Source organism: Girardinichthys multiradiatus, chromosome X (genome assembly GCF_021462225.1).
Source record: "Girardinichthys multiradiatus isolate DD_20200921_A chromosome X, DD_fGirMul_XY1, whole genome shotgun sequence".
NCBI lineage: Eukaryota > Metazoa > Chordata > Actinopteri > Cyprinodontiformes > Goodeidae > Girardinichthys > Girardinichthys multiradiatus.
In genome coordinates this window covers 19,261,049-19,278,272 of record NC_061817.1, presented here as the reverse complement: position 1 = coordinate 19,278,272, position 17,224 = coordinate 19,261,049, and the positions used below count along the sequence as shown (strand labels likewise).

General features: G+C 39.5%; 2 protein-coding genes across 3 annotated transcripts; one reads left to right on the top strand and one right to left on the bottom strand.

The window, feature by feature from the left end:
* Positions 1-181: 181 nt before the first annotated feature.
* LOC124862586 lies at positions 182-16,011 on the bottom strand. Of its 2 annotated transcripts, XM_047356576.1 has the most exons (5): positions 15,927-16,011; positions 5,397-5,650; positions 4,410-4,766; positions 4,200-4,306; positions 182-2,838 (listed from the first exon to the last, which is right to left on the bottom strand). In XM_047356576.1, exons 2-5 carry the CDS (start codon positions 5,443-5,445, stop codon positions 2,626-2,628), a joined length of 726 nt encoding a protein of 241 aa, XP_047212532.1. In that variant the 5' UTR covers positions 5,446-5,650; positions 15,927-16,011; the 3' UTR covers positions 182-2,625. The 2 variants fall into 2 exon arrangements, with proteins under 2 accessions (XP_047212532.1, XP_047212531.1); XM_047356575.1 differs by lacking the exon at positions 15,927-16,011 and having other exon boundaries at positions 5,397-5,721.
* Positions 7,024-9,408, top strand: LOC124862585 (zona pellucida sperm-binding protein 3-like). Its single transcript, XM_047356574.1, has 10 exons — positions 7,024-7,476; positions 7,551-7,666; positions 7,733-7,836; positions 7,902-8,076; positions 8,212-8,329; positions 8,394-8,476; positions 8,541-8,698; positions 8,817-8,972; positions 9,046-9,117; positions 9,187-9,408. The coding sequence occupies exons 1-10, from the start codon at positions 7,099-7,101 to the stop codon at positions 9,378-9,380; spliced, it is 1,554 nt and encodes a 517-aa protein (XP_047212530.1). The 5' UTR covers positions 7,024-7,098; the 3' UTR covers positions 9,381-9,408.
* Positions 16,012-17,224: the final 1,213 nt, after the last annotated feature.

The following is a 17,224-nucleotide window of genomic DNA, read 5'->3' as shown; positions in this document are numbered from 1 at the left end:
CTGACAGTTACTTTTAGAGTAATCTCTTGGTGAATTTGAACTCGATGTTCCTAAAAGGTGGTTATTAACAGTCATAATTTGAGAGGAGGGGTGATTACTTTTTCATAGTTGAGTCAGGTTTTGTTAGATGGTTTTGTCCCCTTCTTCTTTTGTATTTCCTCAGTTTTCTCTTTGTCTGACAGTGAAACTAGTTTATTTGAAAGACTTCAGAGATGAAAAGAAAAAACAAGATTCTGTGAGATTGCAAATACTTTTTCACTGCACTGTAGCTGTTGAGAGTGCTGTATGCAGGGACGTTAATGGAAAGCGTAGTAGAAGGAAAAAGGTACAAAATCAATTGGGATTATTACCTGTAAATCATAACGATCAAAATTACCAGAAATAATCACTTAAAAAATATCAGTCTGTATGCAATAAATCTGTTAGTTTCACTGTTTCCTAGTTTACCGACATAAACCTTTGATGCTTTTCTCATTTATTGAGATGCACCAGTACGAGAGCTCGTGATTACTGCGGAAAACGTCGTCCGCATCGTATTTCATTTTGTTTTAGTATGCTTTTTTTTTTTTTTTTTTGCTTGTCAGAAACTATATTGTAATGTTGTAACTAGCCTCTAGCGTTGCACTGAGTGTCGGCCTCGCCCCTCACCCAGCTACATGAACACCATGATACAAGTACTGAGGGGGAAACGGGGGGACAGTTCACGTGTAAATGTTTACTCAAGGACTAAAATAAGTGTTGTTTTTTTTTTTGGTTTTTTTTAAATGTAATGTTTTATCTACCTTAGTGGCTTTCATTATGGAATAATCCAAGAAAGTATGGATCATAATTGAGTATTGCACCATTTTTCAGACTGTAAATCTTAAAAAAAAAAAAATGAAAAAAAAATTATATATGGAAAGAAAAAAACAGCAAAAAAAAAAAAGTATTTTTCAGACCTGTGGCCATAGATTGGGGGTAAGAGGGACTTTAACTCTCCCTAATCTGAGCAAACGGAGAGTGAAGGACGAGACATCAGACCGAGCCTTGGCTTCTAGGGCTCACCTCAGAGGTGCCTACCTTTCTGTTTTTGTTTTTTTTATTATTTTAAGTCCTGTCATTGTTTTTTTGGGGGGGGTTTTCCTGCAAGGCCGCTGACAGTTTACAGTTTTATTTCTTCAGCAAAACAACGGAGGAATCAAACAACACGAATGTTGGAAAAAGAAAGCAAAAGGACAAATGCTTCCATTTAAAAAAGAAAAAAACACAAAAATGAAGATTTCCTGTGCTACTTTCAGAACTCTGGGATTGAACAGTGTTGTCTTGTTCTGTTTAACCTTCTTCCTTCTGTTTATGTTGATTTTCATGAACTTATCTGTTTGTTTTTATGTTGATTATGTATTATGTTTTTTTTTTTTTTTTTCCCTTTGTAGAAAAAGAAAAGAGGAAAAAAAAAAAAGAGGCTCACTATCTTGCACACACACGATTAAAGTGGATCTTGTCTCAGGAAAGCCAGGGTTCCAGAGTACCAACTCCACGCCATTTTAATGTACATTTTCTTATGTATGATGAGTTTAAAAAAGAAGAAGAAAAAAGACAGAATTTTAAGCACTGAAAGTTATGGATTTCAGAAGAAAATACCTTTTGTTTCTAAATCCGTAGCAGTTACATAATAACCAAATAATGGACTTTTAAACAAAAATGGAGTGCTTTATAATATAAATCTATATATTAAAAATTGCTTTACTTTTAAAAACAAAAGTGGTCAATGAGTTTGTTTAAAAAAAAATAACATGCAAATGCTGTATGTTTGAATCTTTGTTGTGTTTTTCTTAATGAGGTCCCTTCCTGACTGAATCAGGAACATTGTGCATTAATCTTTCTGTCTTTTGTTCTCCCGCGGCGGGTATTATTATTAATAGATTAATCAGACTTGTTTTAGCTCATTTCTGTTTTTAAGATTTCGGAGGATGTTATGTGAAACATGAGCTGGTTGTAAAAGGATCATGAATCTATGCACAAGTGTTGGGTGGGGCAGAAGGTAAAAGGGTTGGGGAATTTTATGGCCTGCTTCTTCTAAGTGGCTGTTTTATTGCAGGGGTTCTGATGTGTTTTTATGTGTTTTAGTTTTTCTTTAAGGGGACAAACAGATGGATGGGGTGAAGCCCACCACCTACACCTTTCCACCCCCAGTCTCTCTTCATATTGACCTAGTGCTACATCGCCATGCTGTGTATTCCTAAAACCAATGAGCATCTCACACTTTAGCACTGTGGGATTCTAGCCTGTCACCCTCACGGGTTTTTCTTTGTTTCCTTTCCTCAGTTTTCTGTTATGAAGGGTGGGAGGTGGGATTAGGGCTGCTTTTGTTTTTGTTTTTTGCCTTTTTTATTAGTATACATGTTGTTACTGAGTTAATGAGAAGTCAGTGGCTTGTAATGTTTTATTTTTGTTTTCTCTGTATATCTCTTTCTCCTCATAGAATGTGATTGTTAAATGACATGCACCGAAACAAATGTTTTCATGAAATATGGAGCTTCTTTCAAATATTAATAAAATAGCATTTTTTTCTTGTCTGTTAAGCTGTTCTTGTTTTTATTGAGCATGTTGATGTCACTTCCTGTTGGCGGGATGCCACAGGCGCGTTCAGGCTCTGAGGGCCAGCTGTCGGGGACAGGCGTAGTAGTTATCCTGCAGCTGCCGGATGTTTGGGTTGGCGTAAACTGGGAAGTCGACTTCATCCGGGCACGGGGAAGCCTCGTGGTTTATTTTGGGGTTTCCTGCTCTCTGCTGCTTCCTGCTCATTTCCTCATAGATAGGAGAATGAGGCTGCGGTGGGCGATGGTGCCTTAAACTTACCTACAACACAAATATATTTTCAGAATCTACATGCCAAACAGATGTTTTGGGAGAGATGCCATTACAAAAGCCTGTTTTTTCCTACCATCACAAATGTAAACATGGAGTCTGGGGGCTTTAACTAAAATCATGTCCTTTGGTCAGATCAGACTAAAATTGAGTTTTTTTGGTTCATTTTGGCTGGGTTTGAAACAGTGAAGGAATATGTGCCCACTTTTAAGTACAGTAGAGGTATAGCAGTGGGACAGAAGAGATTTATAAACTGTTTCAAATAAGTGATTTCTACTACAAATTTGAAACCAAACAATTTTAAAATTGAAACTGAAAAGGAGTCGTCATTCGGGTACAGGGTAATGATGTAAAAAACGGCCAAATCAGCACAGAAAAAAAAAATCACAACACACTAAATCAACCTTCTTTCATTGACGATCTCAGACCTGTGAGGTGAGCTGAAGAGAAATGACCACAGGAGACCCAGGGCTGTGGATGATGTGGACAGACTGTGTAAAGAGAAATGCCCAAAGATCCCTCTCTCTGTATGCTGATGTATGCTGCAGCTGTAGGCCTTCTTATAATGGGATTTTTACCCCTCTGAATAATCTTAATAATTATCTTAATTTAAATTGTGCGGTGTTAAATTATTCTACAATTAGCAATTTATTTTATGGCGTTTTGAACATCTTAACCAGGGATGCCCATAAATTTGTTTGCATCTGTCACTGTTATTTTGTATCATATCTCCTTTCCAACCTAACAGTAGGTTACTGCAGTTTGGATTATAGAATAGAACATGATAATTGTAGCTTTACCATAATTTAATATGATCTTATGCTGTTTTTAAAAATATGCTGCTTTTTAGGTTTTTGGATTTTAAAATTCAAAAACGACTTGATAGAAGTTGTCTTCTTTGCCCTTTCTTGGAAATTGCAGGGGTTTGCATCTGAAGTGGTATTTAAAAACCGCTAATTTCTTCTCTGTCTTGATATGTTTGTCCTAATGTCAACAGTTGGGGGAGGCTGGCAAAATACGTTTTGTAGCAAGTTTTATCTGAGAAGCTGCAGCCAAAAATCAAAGAAAACATTAATCTGAACTATTTGTGAATTATATTACTTCATGTAAAATATAATAGATTGTAGATTGTTTTTTTTACAACTTCATGATAAGCTTATGGCCTAAATAATGATTTTCAGTTATAACTCACAGCTGCAATCAACATTTAATTTAGGGAAAAAAGATCAAAAGAAAATCTATAAAGGTGAAAATTTGACACAGAAAGCTACAGCAGTTGTCGCTCAGATACAAAAGAAGTTGCTTTCTCTGATTAATCTGCATCTAAATGTAATAAAATATTAAATACTCACATATTTCTCCATGGCCAACAAGCATATTGTCAGCAGAAGAAGTCCTGCTGCTGCAGAGATGATCAGGAGCAGAAGGACGTAACCATGAGAGCACTGGCATGACCTCCCTAAACCAGAAGCACATCATCTTCACAATAAATCTGTCGAAGTATTCATTTTAAGGTGCAGGGTGCTGTATGATTTGATCTATGATGTAGTCAAGCTACACACCTTCCCCTTCAACCAGCAGGATGTACTTCTGCGCACCGAGGATGATCTGATCTGAGTTGTTCTTCTGTCTGTAGCTCAGCTCCCACATGTAAAGTCCAGTGTCACTCAGGTGTAGGTGAGAGATGCTAACGTTGATCCTTGGCGAGTTCAGTCCCCCACTGAGATGTAGGCGGGGCCCACGCTCTGGGTCCACCCTGACTGCGGTGCCCTCAGCCACAGAAAGCAGGGTGGTCTGGCTCTGGGGGCCGCGGTGGTATAGGTGGAGACCCACCAGGTGACCATGTTCCTGCTGAGGGATGCAGGAGAGTACCAGTGACTGATCCTCTGTAAGGCGCCTGAAGACCACCTCCGCACAGGCTGGGAGAAAAAGCAATAACTGTCAGCTGCTGGTAAAATACAAACAAATTAGGTTAGTCCATTAATTTAGATGAGTGGTTCCAAAGGTTCCTGCTGGAACGCAATGTTTGTCGAGAAATATGAAATGGGGCTTCCTGACATCCTTCCATAAATTAAATCAAATTTTAACATGATTGATGAACACTTAAAATTATTTTTATTTGTTGTAATATCGAATTAAGTAAAATGCAAATGTTACAAATATCATTTAGTTAAGATCTCATGCGATAGAGCAGCAAATAACTGCTAAATTAAAGGAAAACTACATTTAAATTTTCTCCAACTAAATGTGGAGAACATTTGTATTCAGGCCCCCTTCTTCTGACAGCCCTAATTAAAATCTAGTGCAACTAGTTGCCTTCAGAAGTCATCTTATTAGTAAAGCATGTCCACCTGTTTGTGTTTTAACCTCGGTATAAATCCAGCTGTTCTGTGAAGGCCTCAGAGGTTTGTTAGAGAACATTAAGGGACAATCAGCATCATGAAGACCAACGAACACTACAGACAGGTCCTAACCCATATTTGTTTATCAAAAACAAATTTAAACAACTTTTTTGAGCACTTCTATGAGTAAAGTGGAAAATGCCTTACCTTCAAAGAGCTGAATAAAGAGGAAAATAAATTGTAGATGTGTCTTCATGGTGTTTACTTCTAAAGAGACCTTGGCATGTATTCCAGAGTTAGGTCATACTGTCTTTAGCTCTGCTGTCTGCTGTGAAACTTTGGAACAGACCTTTAGTTTTTATTGTTCCTCACCCTGAAGAACAGGAAGACAACCTCAAAGCGAGAGCAGCTGTTGGAACACAGCGGTTGGTCTGCATGCGCCGAGACTGCAGCTATAAGGTCTGAAATGATGTAGAGAGACAGGGTGGAAAACCAGAGAGTTTAGAAACAACACCTCAACAGGAACCAAATATCAGAATACTGACTGATTTAAACAATCAAGGAGAGATATGAGTAGTTCATCAAGACTGCCTCTGATGCTTGTGGCATTCTGAGATTTGACAAATCATATCGCTCTGTATCTAAGTCTGGATCAACTGTCTCTGCATGAAACAGTACAAAACACTGCAGTGTGGTTTAACTGCTGAAAAGAAGCATGAATACATACCTCTGATCTTTTTCACTGGCTTAAAGTCTGATTTAAAGATTTTATAGCTACGTTTTATTGTTATGTTTTTAATATGTATCTAATTTCTCATTGATATTAGACTTTCTAGGGTCCAGATTAAGATAAAAAGGTGACCTGGCTTTTGTTGCAACAGCTCAAACCGCAGAGCTGCATAAAACTAATCTATTCACCATTTATTTTCTCCTGGAGCATGAAACGTTTACTCAATTTTAAAGTATCTGAGTCAACCTCAGTGGTCTTTAAAATCTGCTATATAAATAAATATGACATTGGTATTGAAATAAGCCCATACAGAATCACATATTTCAGGGCTTATTTCTCTGTATTTCTCTGCCAGCTGGAAACCTTCTGGAGTCCCAAAGTCTGCTTGTACCTTGGGCCGGCCCTGCTTTCTTATGGAAAAATGTTTGCTTTAAACGTCAGTGTAGAAATAAGTCCATTTAATCAGTTCAGCTGATTTTGTGTATTTAATGGTGACTTTGATACGTTTTTTCTTCTGTTTTATGTAAGAATTTTGTGTTTTTACATTTAAAGCTTGAAATAACACATCACTTCAGACTTTTCAAAACACACAAATTAAGGTTATTCAAAATTAAATTATAGACCAAAGAAAGGGCAAAATCAGTAAGTGACCAGGGTTTTTAGTGATCTTTTCCTTTTTCATAAAGCAGTTTTTCCATGTTTACCACAAAACCTTAAGCTTAAATGGATTAATTTCTTGACTTCTTTTCGGGGGTTTCCCTCCCAACTATACTTTTGCCTTCGAATTCGGACAATTTTAACTCCTAATTTAACTAATTTCTGTCTACATTGTTTTTATTTTATTAACTAATTTTGCCATCTTCTCTGACCTTTCATTTCCCACTATTGCTACATGTGCTGGAATCCAGATGAACACTTTGTGTTTTGTTGTGCACATAATTTTAGATGAGTTGACAAAGCATGTATTTGTTTTCTGGTTTTAAATTTAGCCTGGGCCATCGAGCAGCTTGTTAAGTGTGGAACCAGCCAATTAGTGGCAGATTGGGAGTAATTCAGCTCAGGTGTGATCTGTAGGAATTTAAATATCATCATTCAGCTATTTAGTTCACTGTTTTGTGGGTCAGTCAGAAGCACTAGTAGTCTGAACCTGTTTGCTAATCTGGTTTGTTGGGAGTCCTCATGGAGATTGTTTGGTTTAACTTCCTTTTAGAGGTTGTGTTTGCTGGGCTCTACATTCAAGCAGCTCTTGCCTTTACATCTTCGCAGTATATGCAGTATGTTCCACTTCTGAGACCTCGGCCTCAGCAGAGCCTCCTGCCCCCTGTGGTTCAGCAGGAGCAGCATGAGCCAGAGCTGGTCAACACAGTTGCTGTGATCTGCCACTCTGACTCTCTGGAGGTGGTGATTGCTGCTGATATGTTTGCAGTTGGAGCTCCAGTGGACAGTCAGGAGCTGCGTCTTGGAGTGCAGGACAATGAGTTCTGCAGGGCTATGGCTACTTCTGCAGAGGAATACAGGATTGTTGCTGGGCTGGATGACTGTGGCACTAAACATTGGGTAAGTTGGGCTTCTCTGCTGCCTTTTCATGCTGTACATCCTGTTTCTAATGCTTGTCTATGCTTGTTGTCCAGATGACTAAGGACTCCCTGGTTTACACAAACCTCCTCATGTACCATCCGTTAGCCTCTCCTAGTGGGATAGTTTATATGGATGAGGCAGTCATCCCAGTTGAATGCCATTATGAAAGGTCTGACCTCTCCTATTGACTATTGGTTTTATTGGGGGTTTTTAACCTTTTAAAATCTCTTTAAAGGAAGTATGGTGTATCCAGCTCTTCAATCATGCCAACTTGGATTCCCTTCACATCTACCCAAGCTGGGGTGGAAACTCTGCAGTTCAACTTGAAGCTAATGACCAGTGAGTTCAGTTCTCTACTCTACTCCTTGGCTTAAGCTTCAGGTTATCTTTATCTTCTTTCCCAGATGACTGGATGAATGAAAAGGGTGCCAATGTGTTTTACCTCGGTGAACCCATCAACCTTAAGGCCTCTGTGAGGGTAGGGCATCACATGGGTCTCAGGGTGTTTCTGAGCAGCTGTGTGGCCACACTTCAACCAGCTATAACCTCTGATCCCAAATATGTCTTCATTGAAAATGGGTGAGAAACTAGGAGTTAAACGGCCTGATCTTGAGCAAATTAAGTTTGACTTGACAAGGAATTCACTGTGTACCCAGCAGGATGTAGGGCAGTTATCTTTTCACCATGCATGAAATTGGTATTTCTCCTTTGTAGATGCTTGGTGGACTCCCAGCTTCCAGACTCAAAAGCACAATTCTTACCCAGAACCCGGGATGAAGAGCTGCGGTTAACGATTGATGCCTTCAAGTTCCACAGTGATGATCGAGGACAGGTGAGGATGCATTCCTCTACCAAAGTACAGCTAAAGACATGTCCTCACATTCTTTCCTTTTTAGCTCTACATCACATGTCACCTAACTGCTGTGCCAGTAAATGATGCAGAAGCACCAAACAAAGCCTGTACCTTTATGGGTGGAAGGTAAGTGAAATTATAAAATGAGATGGTGGAAGGTAGGAATGAGACTGAAATGACTTCTCTTCAGATGGTGGTCCGCTGATGGCAATGACTACTTGTGTGGTTATTGTAAAACCAAAGATCAAATGTATGTCAAGGCTGGCATTCCTGGGGTGCTCAGTCCTCGTGGATTTGGAATGTTGGCTGCTGAATCCATGTGGAGGACTGGACTGAAGACTAATAAAGGTAATATGTCCTTTGTCTGTATGCTAAGAGTGCTTCAGCCTGAGATCAAATTAATAGTTTGTTCACAATCTTGACTGATTCTCATTCTGCTTGAATGGTTTCTGACCTATATTCTCAGCTGCATGGGACCATGAGGCTAGAGTGGGTCCCCTGACAATTTTGCCATCAAGTAAAAGTGGAGTTGCTCCTTTTGATGAGCTCCCTAGTGTTCTCCAAAAACTTCACAGACCTGCTCTATACGGCAGTCACTGGAGAAGTGGATCAAAAAAAGCTGGTGGGTCTAACAGAAAATATTTAAAAGGCTTTCAGTCTTTACATCTTGGTTAAATGCTGTCTTAACCTTCCAGATCTGGAGAAAGGACTGCTTCCTGAGCTCTCTACCTCTGAACTAGATGCTGAAAATGAAACAGAACTGAATGGTACTCTAAATTATCTTGATGAGCCTGTAAAGTTGACTTTGACCCTGAAATGATTTTCTCAATTTGCAGATGACTTGGAGGAAGCTGAACATAATTATGACACAGCCAGTAAATTCAGTCTGAAATCCTTAGACATACCAATGGACAAGAATGCCACTGACTCCAGTTATGTCAGCAGCACCCCTCTTCAGTTGGAGCCTGCAGTGAAGAATGCAACTGCTACCAACACTAGCCGTTCTGATCTAACTGAACCAAAGAAATAAACACTAATAAAGTCAACGTTTCTGTCAATGGACACGTACTGGTTACTTCTGAGGCAATGCCATGTAGGAAAGAGTTGCTGTAGTTTTAATGAGGTGAAATCCAGCAGAAAATTTGAAATTAAATGATCAGTTTAAGTTCAAAGCTAAACTCGTGTCACTAAAGTGACACTTCTGTCTCACTGCTAATGAGCGCTTAAGCTGGGAAATACAACTGACTTGTATGAAATGCCACAAGATTAGTCGCTTCCATTTGAAGCGTAAAGGAAGCCCATGTGCCTTTAAACCCATCTACATTGGGTCTTGTGTACTAAAATTGCCTGTTTCAAAGTCTAAAACAGTGTAACTTTGATTGATGGGAAGACCGTCTTGCTGAACAATTACCAAACTGAAGTACTACAAAGGTCACTTTGACTTTAATCTTTGTTTGAATGTAGCAGCACCCCTAATTCATTAAAATGTGGTACAGGGATTTGGTGAAACTAAATGATACTGCTGAAAGGTTAATTAAAGGAGAAGCCCCTAGGGTTATTTTATTTTTTTTAAACTGTCTTTAACTGGCTAGATTAAGCTAAGGGTTTTCTAATCTAGCTCTATATTTTACTCTTTATTGTAAATTTTCATTAAATTACACAACCGAAGGCTTTTTAAAAACTGCAGCTGGAAGTTGGTAAGCCTTATGCAATTTTACTTTTCTGTCCTGGAGTACTGACAGCATTTGTACAGGTCCTTCTCAAAATATTAGCATATTGTGATAAAGTTCATAATTTTCCATAATGTCATGATGAAAATGTAACATATATTTTAGATTCATTGCACACTAACTGAAATATTTCAGGTCTTTTATTGTCTTAATACGGATGATTTTGGCATACAGCTCATGAAAACCCAAAATTCCTATCTCACAAAATTAGCATTTCATTAAAAGGGTCTCTAAACGAGCTATGAACCTAATCATCTGAATCAACGAGTTAACTCTAAACACCTGCAAAAGATTCCTGAGGCCTTTAAAACTCCCAGCCTGGTTCATCACTCAAAACCCCAATCATGGGTAAGACTGCAGACCTGACTGCTGTCCAGAAGGCCACTATTGACACCCTCAAGCAAGAGGGTAAGACACAGAAAGAAATTTCTGAACAAATAGGCTGTTCCCAGAGTGCTGTATCAAGGCACCTCAGTGGGAAGTCTGTGGGAAGGAAAAAATGTGGCAGAAAACGCTGCACAACGAGAAGAGGTGACCGGACCCTGAGGAAGATTGTGGAGAAGGGCCGATTCCAGACCTTGGGGGACCTGCGGAAGCAGTGGACTGAGTCTGGAGTAGAAACATCCAGAGCCACCGTGCACAGGCGTGTGCAGGAAATGGACTACAGGTGTCGCGTTCCCCAGGTCAAGCCACTTTTGAACCAGAAACAGCGGCAGAAGCGCCTGACCTGGGCTACAGAGAAGCAGCACTGGACTGTTGCTCAGTGGTCCAAAGTACTTTTTTCAGATGAAAGCAAATTCTGCATGTCATTCGGAAATCAAGGTGCCAGAGTCTGGAGGAAGACTGGGGAGAAGGAAATGCCAAAATGCCAGAAGTCCAGTGTCAAGTACCCACAGTCAGTGATGGTCTGGGGTGCCGTGTCAGCTGCTGGTGTTGGTCCACTGTGTTTTATCAAGGGCAGGGTCAATGCAGCTAGCTATCAGGAGATTTTGGAGCACTTCATGCTTCCATCTGCTGAAAAGCTTTATGAAGATGAAGATTTCATTTTTCAGCAAGACCTGACACCTGCTCACAGTGCCAAAACCACTGGTAAATGGTTTACTGACCATGGTATCACTATGCTCAATTGGCCTGCCAACTCTCCTGACCTGAACCCCATAGAGAATCTGTGGGATATTGTGAAGAGAACGTTGAGAGACTCAAGACCCAACACTCTGGATGAGCTAAAGGCCGCTATCGAAGCATCCTGGGCCTCCATAAGACCTCAGCAGTGCCACAGGCTGATTGCCTCCATGCCACGCCGCATTGAAGCAGTCATTTCTGCAAAAGGATTCCCGACCAAGTATTGAGTGCATAACTGTACATGATTATTTGAAGGTTGACATTTTTTGTATTAGAAACACTTTTCTTTTATTGGTCGGATGAAATATGCTAATTTTGTGAGATAGGAATTTTGGGTTTTCATGAGCTGTACAGGTCCTTCTCAAAATATTAGCATATTGTGATAAAGTTCATTATTTTCCATAATGTCATGATGAAAATTTAACATTCATATATTTTAGATTCATTGCACACTAACTGAAATATTTCAGGTCTTTTATTGTCTTAATACGGATGATTTTGGCATACAGCTCATGAAAACCCAAAATTCCTATCTCACAAAATTAGCATATTTTATCCGACCAATAAAAGAAAAGTGTTTTTAATACAAAAAACGTCAACCTTCAAATAATCATGTACAGTTATGCACTCAATACTTGGTCGGGAATCCTTTGGCAGAAATGACTGCTTCAATGCGGCGTGGCATGGAGGCAATCAGCCTGTGGCACTGCTGAGGTCTTATGGAGGCCCAGGATGCTTCGATAGCGGCCTTTAGCTCATCCAGAGTGTTGGGTATTGAGTCTCTCAATGTTCTCTTCACAATATCCCACAGATTCTCTATGGGGTTCAGGTCAGGAGAGTTGGCAGGCCAATTGAGCACAGTGATACCATGGTCAGTAAACCATTTACCAGTGGTTTTGGCACTGTGAGCAGGTGCCAGGTCGTGTTGAAAAATGAAATCTTCATCTCCATAAAGCTTTTCAGCAGATGGAAGCATGAAGTGCTCCAAAATCTCCTGATAGCTAGCTGCATTGACCCTGCCCTTGATAAAACACAGTGGACCAACACCAGCAGCTGACACGGCACCCCAGACCATCACTGACTGTGGGTACTTGACACTGGACTTCTGGCATTTTGGCATTTCCTTCTCCCCAGTCTTCCTCCAGACTCTGGCACCTTGATTTCCGAATGACATGCAGAATTTGTTTTCATCCAAAAAAAGTACTTTGGACCACTGAGCAACAGTCCAGTGCTGCTTCTCTGTAGCCCAGGTCTGGGGAATGCGGCACCTGTAGCCCATTTCCTGCACACGCCTGTGCACGGTGGCTCTGGATGTTTCTACTCCAGACTCAGTCCACTGCTTCCGCAGGTCCCCCACGGTCTGGAATCGGCCCTTCTCCACAATCTTCCTCAGGGTCCGGTCACCTCTTCTCGTTGTGCAGCGTTTTCTGCCACACTTTTTCCTTCCCACAGACTTTCCACTGAGGTGCCTTGATACAGCACTCTGGGAACAGCCTATTCGTCCACAAATTTCTTTCTGTGTCTTACCCTCTTGCTTGAGGGTGTCAATAGTGGCCTTCTGGACAACAGTCAGGTCGGCAGTCTTACCCATGATTCGGGTTTTGAGTGATGAACCAGGCTGGGAGTTTTAAAGGCCTCAGGAATCTTTTGCAGGTGTTTAGAGTTAACTTGTTTATTCAGATGATTAGGTTCATAGCTCGTTTAGAGACCCTTTTAATTATATGCTAATTTTGTGAGAAAGGAATTTTGGGTTTTCATGAGCTGTATGCCAAAATCATCCGTATTAAGACAATGAAGGACCTGAAATATTTCAGTTAGTGTGCAATGAATCTAAAATATATGAATGTTAAATTTTCATCATGACATTATGGAAAATAATTAACTTTATCACAATATGCTAATATTTTGAGAAGGACCTGTATTTAAAGCTTCTGCTGGTGGGAATGTATTTATGTTTAGCCTAATGTAAAAGGTTAAAACAGCCTTGTGGGTATTGCTAGTAATGCATGCACATGGCACACTTGTTTTATTACACCACTGAAAGTTGGGTATTATAAACCATGGTTAATTCCAACTTTAGTTTTGACTGTACTGAAAATTAAGGTTTTTACCTTCTGCAGTTTTCCAAAATTCCAGCAGAAGGTGCTGTGTCCTGTCACAAGCATCTCAGGTCACAGCTTATTTTGCCATTGGAGAGCCTATCAGAAGTTCCACTATTGTGAAGTGCCTTGAGACATGTGTTGTCTCAAAGCAACTGAATTAAATTATTGTAGAGCTTAATTAAAATTAGTAACTTTTTATTTGTTACAAATGAATGGCTGATTTATTTAGATGTTTTCAAACTGGTTCAGTCACCCCCTGAACCTAGATGCATCAAAAACTTAATCTAAACCTAAGAGTGGTGTCACTAATCGGACACCTGAAACCTCTTAGGTGCCCAGAATATACCTCATTAAAAACCACAAGTATGGCCAGTTCAGAATAACAGGTTTATTTAAACCAGGTCTGTTTGATCTGGAACCTGCTCAGTGCCTCACTAACCTAAATTTCTAGGACAATGGTTTTGGTCAAATGCTCCATTTGCACCAAAGGGGAGTTATGTTTACTCTTGTGAACAATGCTTTACGTTAATCAGAGCTTTACACATTCCTGATTCCTAATAATTCAATAACCACTAAATCCAATAGTGGATTTGTATCATTCTCACAGATAATTGTTAGGTCTTTTTTTTTTTAGATTTACCATTCCAAATTAAAGCTACACACAATGTAGAAGAATAGCCAATTCACACAAGTCTACAAATACATATATTTAACAAAATACACATACAAGATTTTTTGTTTAAATATCATGTAGAAACTTGGGTTTAGTGCTCCAAGTGGCCAATGATTTTCATCACAGCTAGATGTTTCAAATCATCAAACTATTATAAAATATCCAATGAAAATACATACAGTGGGGAGAACAAGTACAGGTCCTTCTCAAAATATTAGCATATTGTGATAAAGTTCATTATTTTCCATAATGTCATGATGAAAATTTAACATTCATATATTTTAGATTCATTGCACACTAACTGAAATATTTCAGGTCTTTTATTGTCTTAATACGGATGATTTTGGCATACAGCTCATGAAAACCCAAAATTCTTATCTCACAAAATTAGCATATTTCATCCGACCAATAAAAGAAAAGTGTTTTTAATACAAAAAACATCAACCTTCAAATAATCATGTACAGTTATGCACTCAATACTTGGTCAGGAATCCTTTTGCAGAAATGACTGCTTCAATGCAACGTGGCATGGAGGCAATCAGCCTGTGGCACTGCTGAGGTCTTATGGAGGCCCAGGATACTTCGATAGCGGCCTTTAGCTCATCCAGAGTGTTGGGTCTTGAGTCTCTCAACGTTCTCTTCACAATATCCCACAGATTCTCTATGGGGTTCAGGTCAGGAGAGTTGGCAGGCCAATTGAGCACAGTGATACCATGGTCAGTAAACCATTTACCAGTGGTTTTGGCACTGTGAGCAGGTGCCAGGTCGTGCTGAAAAATGAAATCTTCATCTCCATAAAGCTTTTCAGCAGATGGAAGCATGAAGTGCTCCAAAATCTCCTGATAGCTAGCTGCATTGACCCTGCCTTTGATAAAACACAGTGGACCAACACCAGCAGCTGACACGGCACCCCAGACCATCACTGACTGTGGGTACTTGACACTGGACTTCTGGCATTTTGGCATTTCCTTCTCCCCAGTCTTCCTCCAGACTCTGGCACCTTGATTTCCGAATGACATGCAGAATTTGCTTTCATCCGAAAAAAGTACTTTGGACCACTGAGCAACAGTCCAGTGCTGCTTCTCTGTAGCCCAGGTCTGGGGAATGCGGCACCTGTAGCCCATTTCCTGCACACGCCTGTGCACGGTGGCTCTGGATGTTTCTACTCCAGACTCAGTCCACTGCTTCCGCAGGTCCCCCAAGGTCTGGAATCGGCCCTTCTCCACAATCTTCCTCAGGGTCCGGTCACCTCTTCTCGTTGTGCAGCGTTTTCTGCCACACTTTTTCCTTCCCACAGACTTCCCACTGAGGTGCCTTGATACAGCACTCTGGGAACAGTCTATTCATTCAGAAATTTCTTTCTGTGTCTTACCCTCTTGCTTGAGGGTGTCAATAGTGGCCTTCTGGACAGCAGTCAGGTCGGCAGTCTTACCCATGATTGGGGTTTTGAGTGATGAACCAGGCTGGGAGTTTTAAAGGCCTCAGGAATCTTTTGCGGGTGTTTAGAGTTAACTTGTTGATTCAGATGATTAGGTTCATAGCTCGTTTAGAGACCCTTTTAATAATATGCTAATTTTGTGAGATAGGAATTTTGGGTTTTCATGAGCTGTATGCCAAAATCATCCGTATTAAGACAATAAAAGACCTGAAATATTTCAGTTAGTGTGCAATGAATCTAAAATATATGAATGTTAAATTTTCATCATGACATTATGGAAAATAATGAACTTTATCACAATATGCTAATATTTTGAGAAGGACCTGTATTAGATTCACTGCCAGTTTTGCAGGTTTTCTTACTTGCAAAGCATGTACAAGTCTTTAATTTTTATCATTGGTACTCTTCAACTCTGAGTGATGGAATCTAAAACAAAAATCCAGAAAATCACATTGTGTGATTTTTAAGTCATAAATTTGCATTTCTTCACATAAGTATTTGATCAACTTACAACCAGTAAGAATCCCAGCTCTCACAGGCCTGTTGGTTCTTCTTTAAGAAGGCCTCCTGTCCTCCACCCATTACCTATATAAAAGACACCTGTCCACACAATCAATCAGTTGTTTCACTAAGGGTGCCACAACCAGTTTTTATGGGGCAATATTTTTTTTCATACAGGGTAGGTTGGTTTGGATAGATATTTGCCTTCAACAGGTGAAATTGTTTAAAAATTGCTTTTCGCATTTTTTCAAGTTTGGGTTGTTTGATTTTAGAATTTGTTGGGTGATTTGAATCATTTAGGTGTGACAAAAACATCTATAAAAGGGCAAATACTTTTTTAATGCACAGCTTAATCCCCCTTTAAATGGTAATCAGTATGCTGCAATCACGATTATATTGTATTTAACTACAGAAATTGATTGAATGTTCAAACAGCATTTCACGGCACACAATTAGGATTCCATCTTGAGACATCCTTTATGTAGAGCAAATCTGCCCTGGAACATGTCGGCAACCAGCTTCTCTATATGGTATGCCTGAAATGCCAAGACAGGACACATGAAAATAAATGAAATAAAAAAACACACATCATGTTCTGTAATTGTGTGTTCATGAATTAGCAAGAAATTAATGATCTTGATTTTTGAAGAAAGCATTTATATAACTTACAATGTAAAAATGCACAGTACCACTGTGCTACATAAGCTCTACTACCTTACATTGTCATTATTTTTAACCTAGTTATCATTCAATTCCAGTTATTTTTTAGTAGTTATTGTGAGTTCCACAAATTCAAATATTAAAGCATGTATAAAGAATTCTGAAAAATTAACAATCTGATTCAAACAGTATAGAAAACAATTAACTCCCTCCAGATTGTCTAGAATTCATCTATAACATGAACCTCTATCAGGACATTCAGGGAATAAACCTTTTGACTGGGTCAATCTGCTGAGACAGAATACAGATTTTGAAAAGAGCTGCACCTGGGTGTTGACAATACATCTAGGATGCAATGTTAACACAGCCTGGTGACAAAGGGCAGCTAAGAAAAATCCAAACTGCTTAACAACAAAGCCAATTAAAACATGATTCAGTCCCTTCTCTTGATGTAGGGTCAATTACTAATATGGAAACTTAAATGTTTCAGTCCAAAATATCCACCTTTACTTTGCATTTCACACACTTCAGTAATTTGCTGATTTGTTTGGGTTCTTCCAATATGGATTAATGTTAAAAGCTGATGCTTTGGTGATACGTAGAAATAGATTTTTTCACTAAAGAGGCTCAAAAGTTTAAAAGCATCGC